Below are 14,834 nucleotides of genomic sequence, written 5' to 3' on the forward strand. Positions count from 1 at the left end.
TAAGAAGAATAACTTTATCACAAACATATCAAGACCACAAAGGTGTTTCACTTGCTTGTAACAAATTCAGTCGAGATATTTGTTCTGAATAGAAGCATCCCCCTTATATAGAAAGAAGCAAATGATGCCTTGCATGAAGAATTTCAATTTGTTTGTCGACATTGCTGAAATAAGTTTATCTACGTATTTTTTGTACATATTTTGCTTTTAGTATAATTGTTTGCACAAGTTCTAACATGTATGAGCTAGAAAAATTAAATATGAATATACTTTCGTATTAAACATCTTGTTACTTTCATGTGGTTTCTGGCAAGTTATTGTTCTTTCTTTATTATTCAAGATTCTTTGTTCCTATATTTTTTGAATCTTTGCTTGTATAGTCGATTACTTGCCAAAATTTGTACTTTAAACATTATTACATGTATTTTTTTCACTTGTGAGTCATCATGACATCAACCTGAATTTTTTCCTTTTATCCTACTAGTTTTGTTGGTAGCTTTTGTCAAAAAGGCATTCATTTACAGCCTTTGTCATCCTTCTTTTTGTACCATTTATTTTCTTCTTTTCAAGTTTTTTTCTTGTTTTGGCCAATTGTCTTTATTTTTTTCTCATTCTCCCATTTCACTTTTTATTATGTTGGCAGACATCTTATTTGAGTAATAAATCTACTATTATACAAGTCTACCTTCCCTATTTTTTTTTTTGGGTATTATATCAAAGTCACACATCGCAACAAGAATTCTTAAGAAATTGCTCATCCAGAATGTTGCACTTTGTAATATTTATTTCCACCAATATTCATAACAGACATACATATTGAATTTCATCCTCCTTGTGTTGCTGCTGCTCGACATATTCACGCCGCCAACCATTCGAGAAATGTCATTCTTCAAATCTAGAATTTCATCCTCCTTTGAATCACCGTTTCTTTCTTCCAAATTAGCGGCATCAATATTGACATTGCTTATGTTGATCGACATCATTGTCACCAAGTACTCCTAACAATGGTGCTCACACATACTCTCCAGTAGCAACAATGTTGAAATACATTCTGTCAAATTTAAACTTCAAAGACGGTTCAATACCAACATGTCTGAATTTTTTGGCTATTTTAATTTCCTACATAAAAGAAATAAAAATAATTAATGCAACATCATATAGTAAAAAATTTATAAAACATGAGAATTACAATTGAAATTGTTAGGATCATGAAGATTAACCTAAATTTTCACTTTTCACCACTCATCGCTAGCCGAAATTGTTAATAATTCACTACTCCAGCCCACATCAGTTTCAAAAATCAACTTTGTCCATATCCTTCAATCCTTTTTGCTTCCATCCCATTTGTTTTTCAATTATGCTTTAGTAAATACATGATCAGTTTGTTCTTCAAATGATGTTATAAGAAATTTTCAACATGTTTTATCGAAATGAGTATTAGGTCTCATTCCCATGTAAATAGCCCTAATGTATAGGTCACAAAATATATGCAACATTTTCTTTATCTAAGCAGCCTTATACATAGATTTAGAACATTCCATTGTATCTTTTAAAACATTTAACAAAGAAAACAAGCAATGATATCATATTTATATGCAATAATCAGTATTAACATAAACACTAAATACTTATTATAAATAATAAGAAAAACATAAAAATATAAAATGCATGTTGTGAAACACTTTAGTTTGTTGAATAATTGACAAGACACACTTTAATAACCCTTATATGAGGAAAACTAGAAGCATGAGGTGTTGATACAATATAGTTTTAATGATTTAGAGGACAAAATAAAACAAAAACAACAAGCTGTGAAGGGTAATTATAAAGATGACCAAAAGCATGTCACATGCTTGCTTACTTAAAAAAAAATATATATTGGAATAACTAGCTTTTGCACAACAAGACATTCCATCATAATTATTCATTCTCAAGATGTAAGGACATTCAACTCAACATTGTCCTTTCTTTGTTCTTTCTCTGGTTTTCTAGTATTTGGATTTCAAATTTTGAAACTAACTACCTTATCTATTTGTTAAGGTTATTATTGGAGCAACAATTATTTTAGTTAATTTTTTAAGTGAATTTGAGTTTTATTTCATCATTAGATACCTTTTATAGTACCTTATTTCCCCCTTTAAATATTAAACAAAAAGCAAAAGGGATATATAAAAGAGCTAGCATCAAAGTCATATAATACAGATCAAGAAACAAAGTTCATAGAGGATAAGAGCATTAGGCTTTCTTTATTAAAGATAAATGCTTAAAATAATTAATGCAACTTTCCCTGCTTTGATTCAATTGTAACTATAGGTTATCTAGTTACAACAAACACTACTTTCCACAAATCAAACTCAATCCGCAATTCAAGACTTTGTCTGTTATAAATAAGATGATTATTTACTCCTTTATAAGAAAAAAAAACTCAAAACTTCATTAATTATACAATACATTAATTCAATCCTTACAAAAGCAACTAAATCCAACCATTTAGCAAAATAAAAAAAAAATTAAAAATGATTTTAGAGCAGAAAAAACCCATGTTAATAAACTAATCAAACATACAAAACTCTATAAAACATAAGTTATTCAAAACCTTCAAGAACAGGTTTGAATATCAATTGTAAAATGTAATGGTAAACAATATATTTATGTTGCATGCAAGTGCAGTAGTTTGTAGTTAATTAACAACATTGACAATTATTCACAATCAAAATAAATTAATTAAGTATCACACAAATTAAAATTTATAGTTAATTAAATTTTTTTTGAGATAGAGATAAGAAAGAAACTCACGGTTAGTGTTTGTGATAAGAACAGTTTCCCAACACCTTTACTTTTTGTCACTTGAGTTTTCCCAACACATAACTGTTGTCTATTTATGCCAAAAAATAAAGTAAAGCATCGTCAGAAAACATCATATGAAAATCTAAGTTAAATTTGATCTGATTTGAAGAAGAATGAAGAAAGGGGTGCAAGGATATAAGATTTGAATTTGCAAAAAAAAAAAATATTCATTACAGAGCTTATTAAGCTTACATAATCATTGAAAATTATCTTTTGTTGAACAAATCTGGCAAAGTAAACTCAAAGAAATTGAAGAAGGCAAGTTAAATGAATATCAAGAAAAGAGAAGAGAACAAATGGGAATATTAAGGCTGAAAAAATTTAGGACTGATGATGATGATAGATCTCAGTAGTGGTTAGCAATGGTGGGCAAGAATTTTAGATCTATAGATTGTTTTGGTATTTTTTTCAATAATTTATTTCTCCATGATTTTTATCGGTGAAAGTTGAGAGAGAATGCTTTCAAAAGCAAATGAAAATTGTTTTCAGAAACTGAGGTTCAACCTTAGTTTTTGATGGGATCCACGGTCATAAAAATTATAATTCATGCCTAACCAAACACTATAAAACTGTGTTTCAACGCAACCTCACCTACAGTCGCAATATTAAACACCCACTTGACATAAAATAAAAAAACTTCATGTGATTTCAAAATTTTATTGTCATTTCCAATCTAAAGCGTTTCCTTTATGATAAAATAGCAATTATTTTATTTTATTTTATTTTTTTAGATCAATCCAAATTAAACCAGTATACTTGTAACGTAGTTTTTTAACTAGTCAATTTTTAAGTTAGGTTTGATAACTATGCTAATATCTTCCTTGCTTTTACATGAATTATCCAGAATGGTATTTCCTCTTTCTCTCTCTTTTCTTTCACAAAACCTTCAGTTTGAAACTTGTCTTCCCATTTCTGATTGGTTTGATTCCGCAGAGGAAAATGCCACTACAAGAAGGGCGTTTTGCTGACAGTGGTCTTCTGGGAAAAAAGAGAGAAGAAACAACTATGAAGCACACAAAATAAAAGAATGGCATAACAAGCGACATGTTCGGCTACAAGAAGGGTATTTTGCTGACGTTGGTCTTTTTCTTCCAAAAAAACATGTTGGTATAAAAATATTTAGTAAATATTTTGTTTCAGAAACATTAAGAGATAAATTTATATTTTAGCAAATATTTTTTAAATAATATTATTTTAATTAAAAAAAATCATGAAAAGTTGGTATAAATCTTTTGTTCTTAGTACTAGCTAGCTAGCTTTGTCTGTTTCTCTTATCTGCTGGATAAACCTAGGAGCCTGCGCTTTCTTTCACTTGTGCGGAAATCTCAAGCTCAGGAATCACATGATCTCCTTTTGACATGTGTCCCATCCATTCTGCCAAAACAGCTTTGCACCCTCTCCCATGTCATTGCACTCAGTCGCAGCATTGAGATTCTGACTGCGACTTCACCTTTCTAGGATCATCTCTCTCTCTCTGCATTGGGATATGGTGATTCTGTTGCAATCTTATTACTACCGCTGTGCTAGCAAAAAACCAAAAAGAGCAAAACGCAGCATAGGTGTTTCACATGGCATCTCTCACGCCTGGGTTGCTATCCAAGCTACTGGAGAGCGCTGGCAACAAGGACGTGAGAGTCACTGGAGAGCACCGCTCTGCCCTTCTTCAAGTTATAGAGATCGTGCCCTCTCTCTCTGGAGCCCCAAATGATCCTTGGCAGAGCCAAGGATTCTTCGTGAAAGTCTCAGACTCTCTGCATTCCGCTTACGCCTCCATCTCTGATGAGGACTTGGACTTGATTTACAGTGACAAAATCCAACTGGGCCAATTCGTTTATGTTTCGCGCTTCGAGGTTTCTGCCTCTGGCTCTCCTGTTCCTGTTCTTCGTGGGCTGAAGCCTGTGCCCAATAAGAGAAGGCCTTGCGTTGGGAATCCTAAGGATTTGGTGTCCAGCGATTCTTTGCCCAGTATTGGAATTAGTTATGTTACATCAACTGATTTTAGCAAGGACAAGGAGAAGAAGAAGTTGATAAGTCGACAAAGACTATCCAAGATTAACAATATTGTCAAGAAATCAGACATTGTTGTGGAGGATTCCAAGCACATGAAAAGGGATTCTTTGGATCAGACGAGGAGATTGAGTTTGGACTCTGCTAGGAGGATCTGGGAGCACCAAACTCCCACTCCAAAAACTGTTCCTCTTAATAAATCATCAAAAACTGTATGTTTTTGCTTCTTCTTTCCTGTTTTCAATTTCCTTGAGAGTCACTACACCGTGCATTATTTTGATTTAGTACTGTCAACTAACTGCATTCTTCACTTCACATTTTTTATTTCACAATCATTTTCTTTTATCTAAAGACTAGCTCTTCTGCTTCAAATTTATTAAACTCATACTTGCTTCATATACTAACATTCATTGCCTAGTTGAAGGTATCCCAATCACATCATACTCTTACTATGGAGTAGACGGGATAATCCATAGAAAGAAAGTAATTGTTTTAATGAGAAACAACAAGCATTTGTTTACTGAAATCATATCGCTGTCATGTGCTTCTCAATTTAAGGGTCCATTTATCTACGCCCAGAAACATACAATGATGCTTGTTGTGTCCAGTACCATTTATCTACGGTCAGTGTTTATTACCTGTTTCTGTGTAGGTTCGTTCCGATAAGAAGGTTCCTTCCAAGATTGACTCGTCACACAAGCGCCTATCTTTGAGTCTTTCCCCATTGAAAACCAAGAATGGGATCTCTTCATCCATTCCAACTGTCAAGCCTTTGAAAAAAGATTTGAAGTCAGCTACTGACCATGTTATTCCTAGTCGACTGGTTCAAGTTCCCCTGATTTCCAAAACTTGGTCCAAATATAGAATTTCCTGGGATGCAATTCCTCCTGCCATTCACCATCTCGGAAAGGTCTGAAGTTATACCGGATTATGAGATTCTGTTCCAGATTGTACCGTTGCCAAGTTCTTTGTAAATTCTCTTTTCATCAGAAAAAAGAACTCAGTTCTTATGTTCTTGGTGGTTTCAGGAAACTCTGTGTTGTAAGAATGCTGCAGTTTTGGCTGCTGCACGTGCGCTTGAAGAAGCATCGGCTGCTGACAATGTCATTCATTGCATGCAGTATGAATCCTTTGGCCTTTTCTTTCTTTCTATTGTCAACTTGTTGAATTCCTAATGTTTTTCATATCCTGCAATATTGTTGCTGACTTGTGAACAACACCCCTCTCCTTCCCCTCCTTTTTCATAGTCATTTGATTAAAATTTTAATCTAACTAATGAGATTTTGCTTTCTGGCTGTCATCAGTTTGACGCCAACTTAACAAGTGTTGATGAAGGTTATCAGTTGGATAATGGTGCAAAGCTTTGAACTGCGTTTTCTTGGGTGTTAGGCTGTAAAATATGGAAAGAGCCTTTTTAAGAGATAATTTAGGGTGCGTCAGCACCTACGTTCTCTTCCCAATGAAATCAATTTTTCTCTTGCCTCTCCATCTATAGTTCAATGGGATTAAGAAAAATGAGTAAAGCAACTAAAACTAATGTGTTATATGCATCTCTGGTTTGCCTGAGGATGCAGTAGATCTGGCATCCTCTGGAGATTAATACAGAGAGTTGTGTAGGGAGGAAACTAGATTAAAAAAGAAACCACAAGAAAGGGTTTATCTGCCAACTTGAAATTTATATGAAAAGCTTCTCTCTTTATCCATTTTACCACATGTTCCAGCTTAATGCTTTTCTTTTTCCTCCAGATCATTTGCAGAACTACATGAGTCTGCGCAATCAGCGTCTTCAGGACCATTAGTGGAACAATATTTGGATCTCTACCAGAACATTCAGAGATCAGCAAAGATTGTTAATTCTTTACTCAGTGATGCAAGTCTTCTTGAAACTAAAGCAAGCAATTATGATAGCCTGCAGCGTGTATTTCCTGATGTACGTAAAAGTTCAAGAAATACTAATGCAGAATCTTGGGTTCATGCTGCTATACAGACTAATCTTTCCAAATTCAGTTTGTTAAAGAAGCCAGAGAAGAGTGGAGTTTTGGATATTGATAAATGTTATTATGTCATCCTAGATAATTCTCTAGAGGAATTGCATTCTGAGAATCAATTGCCTCAAAACAAACCATGTCTTAGAAACCACAGCAACTATATACCAGATTTAAGTGCTAAGCGGGTGCCATCTTCGAAACGACATCTTGCATCTGTAAAGAATGTGAATCCTGAAAGGAGGGATTGTCCCAGGGGAAGTGGATTAAAGGAGACAGCAAGTTTAGCAGAAAAGCTGCTGTTAGATTCCCGTGAATGGTTCTTGAGGTATATGGAGGATTCATTGAATGTCGGTTTTGGGTTATGTGAAGGGAAAATTTCTGAGATTGCAGGTTTTCTTGGGCAGCTTAGAAGGGTGAACCAGTGGCTGGATGACTTAGTCGGGGGTGGGCTTAAGGTTGATGCGAGGATAGAAGGCTTGAAAAAGAAATTATATGGATTCCTGCTAGAATATGTTGATTCTGCTACTGTTACTGGTAAGTAGGTAAATACTAAGAGCTAACAAAATGACACTGAAACTCACCAATTTCTGGTTTCAGATAGACATTGTTATATGAGTTCGTTGAGAAGTTGCGCGTTCAGAATATTTCATTTTCCCAGGTGGTAAAACCATAGTTGACCTAGTGTTAGGAAACGTGCCAGCCAGAAATATTGTAACCTGTACTGCGTTTGTATGCAATAGATTGCTTGAACAATTTGCATCTATTGTCAGTCAAGTTTTATGAATTATGTTGAAACTTTACAAAGTTCACTCATAATATAAGCAAAGTGCAAGCAGTGTCTGTGGACGAAGTGATGCTTCCCTAAGTTGCATTTAAAATGGAATCTTATTAGAGTGATTAATTTTCAGAAGAAATAATAATGTAATCGCCATTTCTTAAATGCCAAACCACATGTTCCTATATTTACTTTACACAAATAACAGCAGAAGTGGTAAAGAAGTTCATGCTTTGGACAGTGTACTACCGAAATTTACAACTGAACATTCATTTAGTCAAGAAATAGCCATCCTCAGATTTTGAATCAACTGAAATATGTGAAGGTGACGGTGTTTTCTCAACATAAGCTGAAGCAGCCTTTGTCAGGGTCTTCAATCCCCTGCAAGACTTCATGTGCGAGTGCAATTTCTCTGGCCTGAATGACTTCCCGCACCGCCTGCATTTTTACAGTTAGATTTTAGTTGCTAATAACCAAGTACGGTAATGAATAGGCTTTGGATCAGAGCACACAAAATCAAATACTCTAGGGTCGGCGTGCCAAATTGAGGAGTAGAAGCACCTATTTATGTTTATATCAGCGGCAACAGGAACAGAGAATTAAGAGAGAAAAGGAGAACCCCAGAAAAGGAAGGGTGTGTCTATTGATTCAGATTGTAAATCATGTATGAACGTTGTTTACTAAAAACTTTGTCATTCTGCTAGCTTAACTAACAGGCAGGCAGTTATCAAAACTCTTGACAGAAAATCTAACATGAACAAACAATAATGTTTGACTGAGAGATTGCTTTTCGTTTGACTAGGAACTGATTACTTCCTTGAACAGTCAGATGGACAATTGTCATAATTGCGTGCAAGCAGGGGCTCTGGTTGGTTCTGCTTTGACTTTGTTGTCTGTTGTGATCTCATTTCTCCAGTGCTCCATCATCATCATAAAAGCAGGTGAACTATTACACAACATTGTGAGTCTACTTGGCAGTCCAAGCCAAGGCACCATCCATCATTAGGTTTTACTAGTTGCTTACAATGCAACATTAAATCATGGGTTTCAAAATGGTCAAATCTAAAATTAGAAAAGAAATTTTATAATGTAGTTAGAGTAGAGATAGCATGAGGAAATGGGTTACTGGGCTTACGAGCAGATGGGTGCAGCCACTGGCTTGTATGCAGGGGGAATCACTTTTGGACTGCCAAATCCACCAGGCTGCTTCTTTGAACCTCTCGCCTCATCATAGCTTTTCCTGCTAATACAATGCAGTAGAACCAATCCAAACACTATGTATTAATGGCCCATTTATACAATATTCATGACACTGACAAATTTTGAGAGGCTACTAGTACCAATTTTTTTGCCAAAATACCTAGCATTAGCAATATCGTGTTGCTGTATTTGTTGATTCCATGGAGTCGCAAAAACTCTGGCAGGCCCTCCAAGTACCTCTCCTTCACAAATCTGATCAGCCGGCTTTTCGATTGGTTTGTATTTACCATTACATTTTTGGCCTTGGCGAACCAATGCAGCATCGTTTGTGTCAACAGCACCACATGCCATCAAATTACGTAGCATCTTGGATGTTCCACTTGAATAGCTCTTACTCTTTGCAAATGTAGCTTGTGATGATGATGTTGATGACGATAGCGAGGAGAATGAACTTGGGGTGCCCATCTTTTCAATATTGCTGTTGTTGTCTACCCTTTTCTTTTGGTTCTTCTTGCTCTTGCTGCCCAAGAAATTGGTGTAAAAAGATGAATATTGTTCCACCTTAATGTCTATCTGCTCTTCTTCAAGAGGGTTGCTGGGTTTACATGCATCTTCTTCTTCCTTGATGGAATCGTCAGTTAATGTTGAAATCTCTGAACTGAATACAGGTGATTCTTGAGATATTTCAGATGATGTTGTCTTTCGTGGGGGAGTGTCGTCGCAAATTTGGTTTGGTGAAGGAAGTTGCTCATGATCTTGTGCTCTGTTTTCAACTTCAGTATTCTCAACTTGGCTATCATTTTCACTTTTCATTAACAAGTCAGGAGCTTTCTTTTCACCATATGCACTACCAGCTGTATAGTTTTTCCAGGGACAAGAAGATAAATGGGATTTAGTGCTGAAATCACATGATTATTTGGAAATTAAATCAAATGAAAAAAAAATTGCTGGTTTTTTCCTTGAAAAGAAAACGATAGCATCACGAAGATATTAGCTATTTATAAGGGATTTTTTACGTACCGAAGGGATTGGCAGGAGGGACGAAAATTTCAGATCCCTTGAGGACATATTCATTGTCAGAGATTGGGGTAATCAGATCATCATCCAGTAAATCTTGCCAGACATAACCGTTCTTGTATCTCCTGTTTAATATTATTTTTTTAAATAAAAAATCTATAAAATCACCATTAATTACCAGATATATATTGCTGAACAAAATAAAACAAACCTCTTATAGGACCAAGCAAAGGCTTTTGGCATGTCTTTTCCTCGCAAATCCGCAAGCCACCTCTTGACATCTATCTTAAATTTTAATTTTCATATTGAGTAACTATATAACAATCAAAAACCTTTGCAAATTACTTGAAAGAATGAGGAAATTACCTCTTAAATAAACACCATTTAGATTGAAATGATGAACTCGAATGAGATGGGGATGCTCAAAACGGCCCAGATTATGACTGAGAAAGTAAATGATATGAATACGTCTCACTTCTCCTCCAGCCCCACTACTACTTTTGAGGGGTATTCCTGATGATGCTTCCATTCTTTTCGATCTTCTCCTGTACGTTAATTAGTTTGAACTAATTAAAAATACATAGACAAAGACATAGAATATTTAACTAGAACAAGAAGAAACACTTCTTTTCAGGCACTGCCACGGTCTCTCGAGCGCATTGCTTATATCAATCTACATTATTATAAGAAAAAAGGGTACAGAACCATGCATATTGTAATCCAAGGTATATAGTATTATATGATCATCTGAGCATGAGAATCCAGGAGAAAGAAAGAGAAATGGGATCTGTGTAATCTGTTTGTTTCTCAGCAGCCGGCCTGCAGCTTCACCACTAGCTAAAAAGCTCTTCACAAAACACATATATACATGGGTTTCCTCTATAAATGTCTCATGCATCTTGGTTTGTAATGCATGTGCACACATTTAGAGATAAATTAATGCAGGCCTACAAGAAACGTAGACTATTATCAATTAAAAATATATATCACCACAGTAGATATAAAAATTCGAGAATATTACTCAGTGGGGTGCAGTGCTTTGCCTTGGATCTTTTCACTTTGTCTAGAACTGTGCGACCGCTAGGGAATTAAGACGTTTGTTTATAAGAAAGAAATGGAGAAGCCGAGGAAGGAAGATAGATAGATCATGGGTAGAGAGAGAGAGAGAGCTACTTAATCTCTCTTTATGTATTATATGGAGAGAAAAAGATGAGAGTGGCAACCTTTTTATCAGATTTCCCGCGATTAATTACCTAACTTACCATACTTGGCGAGCTTTTGACCCAAATCATGGAGTTTTATTTTCCGCATAATTAAGACTGCATTCTTTTTAATTTCCTATCTTTTATGAGTATTTTAACGCAGTCCTTGTAGTTTAGTAAAAGTAATTACCTAATCCTCGTGGTCTTAGAAACTATATATCTAATCCCTACATTTTTTATTTGTTTTATAATTTAGTACTCTTGTAAGTTTCATGTGACCTTTCAATTTATTTTGTTTTTCTTTTCTTGGATGATGGAATAAAGAAAGGAGAATTGGGTAAAGAGAAGAGGTAGTTCTTAAACAAACAATTACGAAACTGAGGATGGTCAACGTTATTCAAGAGTTATATTCATTATTTATTATAAACTATAAGGACTTGATAATTAGTTTTGATAAACTACAAGGACTAATTTATTACTAACTTTATCTTTTATATATATTTATATATATAATGTCTGTGAGAAAGGCAGTGCCTTCATGCATCTATATATGTCCTTCTTAGAGTGTATTAATTTGTCATTGTGATAGAAGTGGTAGTATAAAATATTTTTTTTTAGTTAAAATAATATATGTTTTTTATTTTTTTAAAATTAACAAATTAAAATAATCTAAAAACATAAAATAATATCAAAAATTTTAAAATTTTTTTGAGGAAACGTTGCGATTTCAAACATGTTAATTGTAACAAGATTTAGGAACTAATTTGTGTGTAAATAGCGATTATAATATACTAATTGTAACAAGATTTGCTGGTTGAATTTTTCTTACAGCTAATTAATTATCCAATGGTTTCAAAATGGATGAAAAGTTTCTCTTTCCCCGACTTTAGGGTTATTTTTTTGTAATGGAAAGGACTTGATGCCCTTTTATTGGCATATATACATCTTGAATTTAATTTGTATATTTTCTTAATTGAATTTGTAATCGAATTAATTTGCATATTTAATTTATTGTTTTTTATGCAACTCTAATATTTTATATGATTTGTTATGATTTATTGTTTTTTATATCACTCTAATATTTTAATTGAATTTGTATCCAATTTCGTATCCCTACTATTTATTTATTTTCATGGGAAAAGAAAAAAAAAACTCAAAGCAATCCTTGTAAGAGAAAATCCAACGAATATGGAAGCTAGATCTTGGAAAACAAAAAATCAAGCGTGTCTAGCTAGAGTTAATTAGTAGGAGCACGTAAAGGTAATATATTGTCTTAAGATTTAATGCTTTCATATTTGCAGTCGCTATTACGGCATGAAATTTTCTATGAGCCATAATTAAGGGCAATTTAATCAAAGTAGATGCACTGCGAAGAGTGCAAGGATTCACCTTCATGATAAGGTTACGGAAACAAAAACAACTGTGTTTATTTATGCTTTTTATTTCTATTTTTTGTCTTCATTATGCTGTTTTTTATATATAGAAATACTTGTAATATGGTTGATTGAATATGATATGATCAGGCTAGCTTTCACAGCGTATATTAATTAAAGTTCCTCCTACTACTTAAATTTTAGCTAAAACATATATATACACTTGTTTTACTTTGAATTCCTCCATTGAAAATAACGAAAACATATCAACATGTGCATGCAAGCTGGTTTAACTAGATTTGGGATGAAAACTGAAGAATTCATTCCTATTTTGACGAAAGAAATTAAGAACATGTTGATTCTTACTCCTTTTTCTCCATTCCTTCAACTCAATGCTGTAAGATTCTGAAAGAGAGATGATCCAAATCACTGCGAGCAGCCACATGCAAAGCAACTTCTGCTAGCTAGCTTGCTTGTGCCTGGCCTGACCACTCCAAATATATCTTCGAATGAGAGACAGAGAAAGACACAGAGAGAGAGAGATATATATATAGATGACAAGCTAATTTATGTTTTAATTAAGCTGTTTTGAGAGTAGTTTAGCGGTCTGAAAGTGGAAGAAGGAGATGGATTTCACAATATAGCCAAAAGCTGGGATTAATTAGGTGGGTGACTTGGGCGTGTGGGAATGTTGCTGATAGCGAGTGATACTCAATATATATTATTTTTCCATACAAATTAGCGTGCCGTCTCAGTTGAAACTAGTCATAGTATATATATTATGACTATATTATATACATATATGTAATGCAATGTGCATGAGATATCCATTCTACCAATACCTATAAGCTTACAAAATTGGACAAGACTCCTAATGTTGTCGTCTGCTGACAGTTGAGATTATATACTAGTAATAAGTGGAGGTAGAGGAGGTTAGTTAGTCACACTTACTGATGCAGATATATGTAGGTGGATCGACCATGGATCCATGTCTCCTGCTCCATTCTTTTATTCTCACATCTCTAGATGACTTAAGGATGTTGGTGATGTTAGGTTCTAGCTTTCAATACATTAAACTCTACTATATTGTTGTGTAGTAATTTCTATCATCGATCCCCATCTGAATTCGGACATTCAATTAGAGATGATCGATCTCCTCCATTATTTGCAGGCACGCACAGTTTGTGCAGTTGGTCAAGTTCTCTGTTATTCTTACAAGCATTTATGATTGTTGATCATCATGACTCTTGTTTATAAATGAGTCATTATGTTCTTGATCTTTTCTCCAGCAAGTCTCATGCTCGAAACCCATAAGTGGGAAAATGATTAACTTGAGACATGGGGTGGTATTGATTTCAAGTTTCATTACTTGATAGCTTATGTAAATAATATACTGGTAAATTATTATCTTGGTGTTTGTTTTTATTGTTACAATTTATTTTTTAAATAATTTTTAGTTGAAAAAAATATTAAATTATTATATTTTAGATGTTTTTAAATACATGTAATTTAGTGAGTCTGAGTTATGAAAAAAAAATCAATCATGAATCCATTAACAAACACCTATCTTAATAACAAAAATTTTTAGCCTCAAAGAGTTAGCTTCAAAATTAAGGAAAATTTGTTTTATTTTTTATTTTAAATTTTGAGATAACATCAAAATTTATTGAATTGTTTTAAATGCATTATGTAGGAAATGCATTTTTAAAATTGTTTGAAAAAAAAATGAATCTAAATAAGAATACCAACCACTTTTTACATGAAAAAAATGGAGATATCCAATTGTAACACAAAACAAATTCTTCAATGGTTTTTTTAATTTTAAAATATAATAAAATAATTTTTTTTCAGATTTTTTTATTTTTAATACTAGTACATCCAAATTATCCAAAAACATCTAAAAATATTAATTTAATATTTTTAAATAAAAAATAAATTATAATATAAAAACAAACAATCCAAATCCAGTTAGAAACACCCAGTAAGCCTGTACTTTATAGCACATGACAGGTCCAAATCAAAATTAAAATGGCACTTCTTTCATCTCGACTGGCCGTCCATCTTTCCAAGTTATGAGGAATCATGGGAACTGTACTCTCCTATGACATAAACAATGGAACTTATAAATAATTTTATTTTAACGATAAGACCCATATTTATATTATTATACATTACAATAATTCTACTCGTGTTTTACTGTTGTTGATTGTGAGTAAAATAATTACTTTATCCTTTAAAAACCAAAGGATTGAACACACATAGGGGTAAAGTAGCATTTTTACATTTTATTACATTTTTCTAAAAGGATTTTTTATTTTATTTTATTTTTAATTTTTTATATAATATATAATATATAGTATTATAATATATTATTATATTATTATAATTAAATATTATTAAATATATGTGCTAGGCTAACCCAATT

The 14,834-nt window shown here is 33.3% G+C and overlaps 2 protein-coding genes across 2 annotated transcripts; one reads left to right on the forward strand and one right to left on the reverse strand.

Annotated features, from left to right (window-relative positions):
• The first annotated feature begins 4,106 nt into the window (after positions 1 to 4,106).
• On the forward strand, positions 4,107 to 7,629 carry LOC133679848 (uncharacterized). The gene is made up of 4 exons (XM_062102561.1): positions 4,107 to 5,066; positions 5,507 to 5,764; positions 5,883 to 5,974; positions 6,601 to 7,629. The coding sequence occupies exons 1-4, from the start codon at positions 4,416 to 4,418 to the stop codon at positions 7,382 to 7,384; spliced, it is 1,785 nt and encodes a 594-aa protein (XP_061958545.1). The 5' UTR covers positions 4,107 to 4,415; the 3' UTR covers positions 7,385 to 7,629.
• Positions 7,630 to 7,739: 110 nt separating this feature from the next.
• LOC133679849 (protein SOSEKI 1-like) lies at positions 7,740 to 12,911 on the reverse strand. Its single transcript, XM_062102562.1, has 7 exons — positions 12,776 to 12,911; positions 10,201 to 10,379; positions 10,046 to 10,115; positions 9,838 to 9,959; positions 8,978 to 9,671; positions 8,753 to 8,857; positions 7,740 to 8,055 (listed from the first exon to the last, which is right to left on the reverse strand). The coding sequence occupies exons 1-7, from the start codon at positions 12,787 to 12,789 to the stop codon at positions 7,887 to 7,889; spliced, it is 1,353 nt and encodes a 450-aa protein (XP_061958546.1). The 5' UTR covers positions 12,790 to 12,911; the 3' UTR covers positions 7,740 to 7,886.
• Positions 12,912 to 14,834: the final 1,923 nt, after the last annotated feature.

Source organism: Populus nigra, chromosome 19 (genome assembly GCF_951802175.1).
Source record: "Populus nigra chromosome 19, ddPopNigr1.1, whole genome shotgun sequence".
Taxonomy (NCBI): Eukaryota; Viridiplantae; Streptophyta; class Magnoliopsida; order Malpighiales; family Salicaceae; genus Populus; species Populus nigra.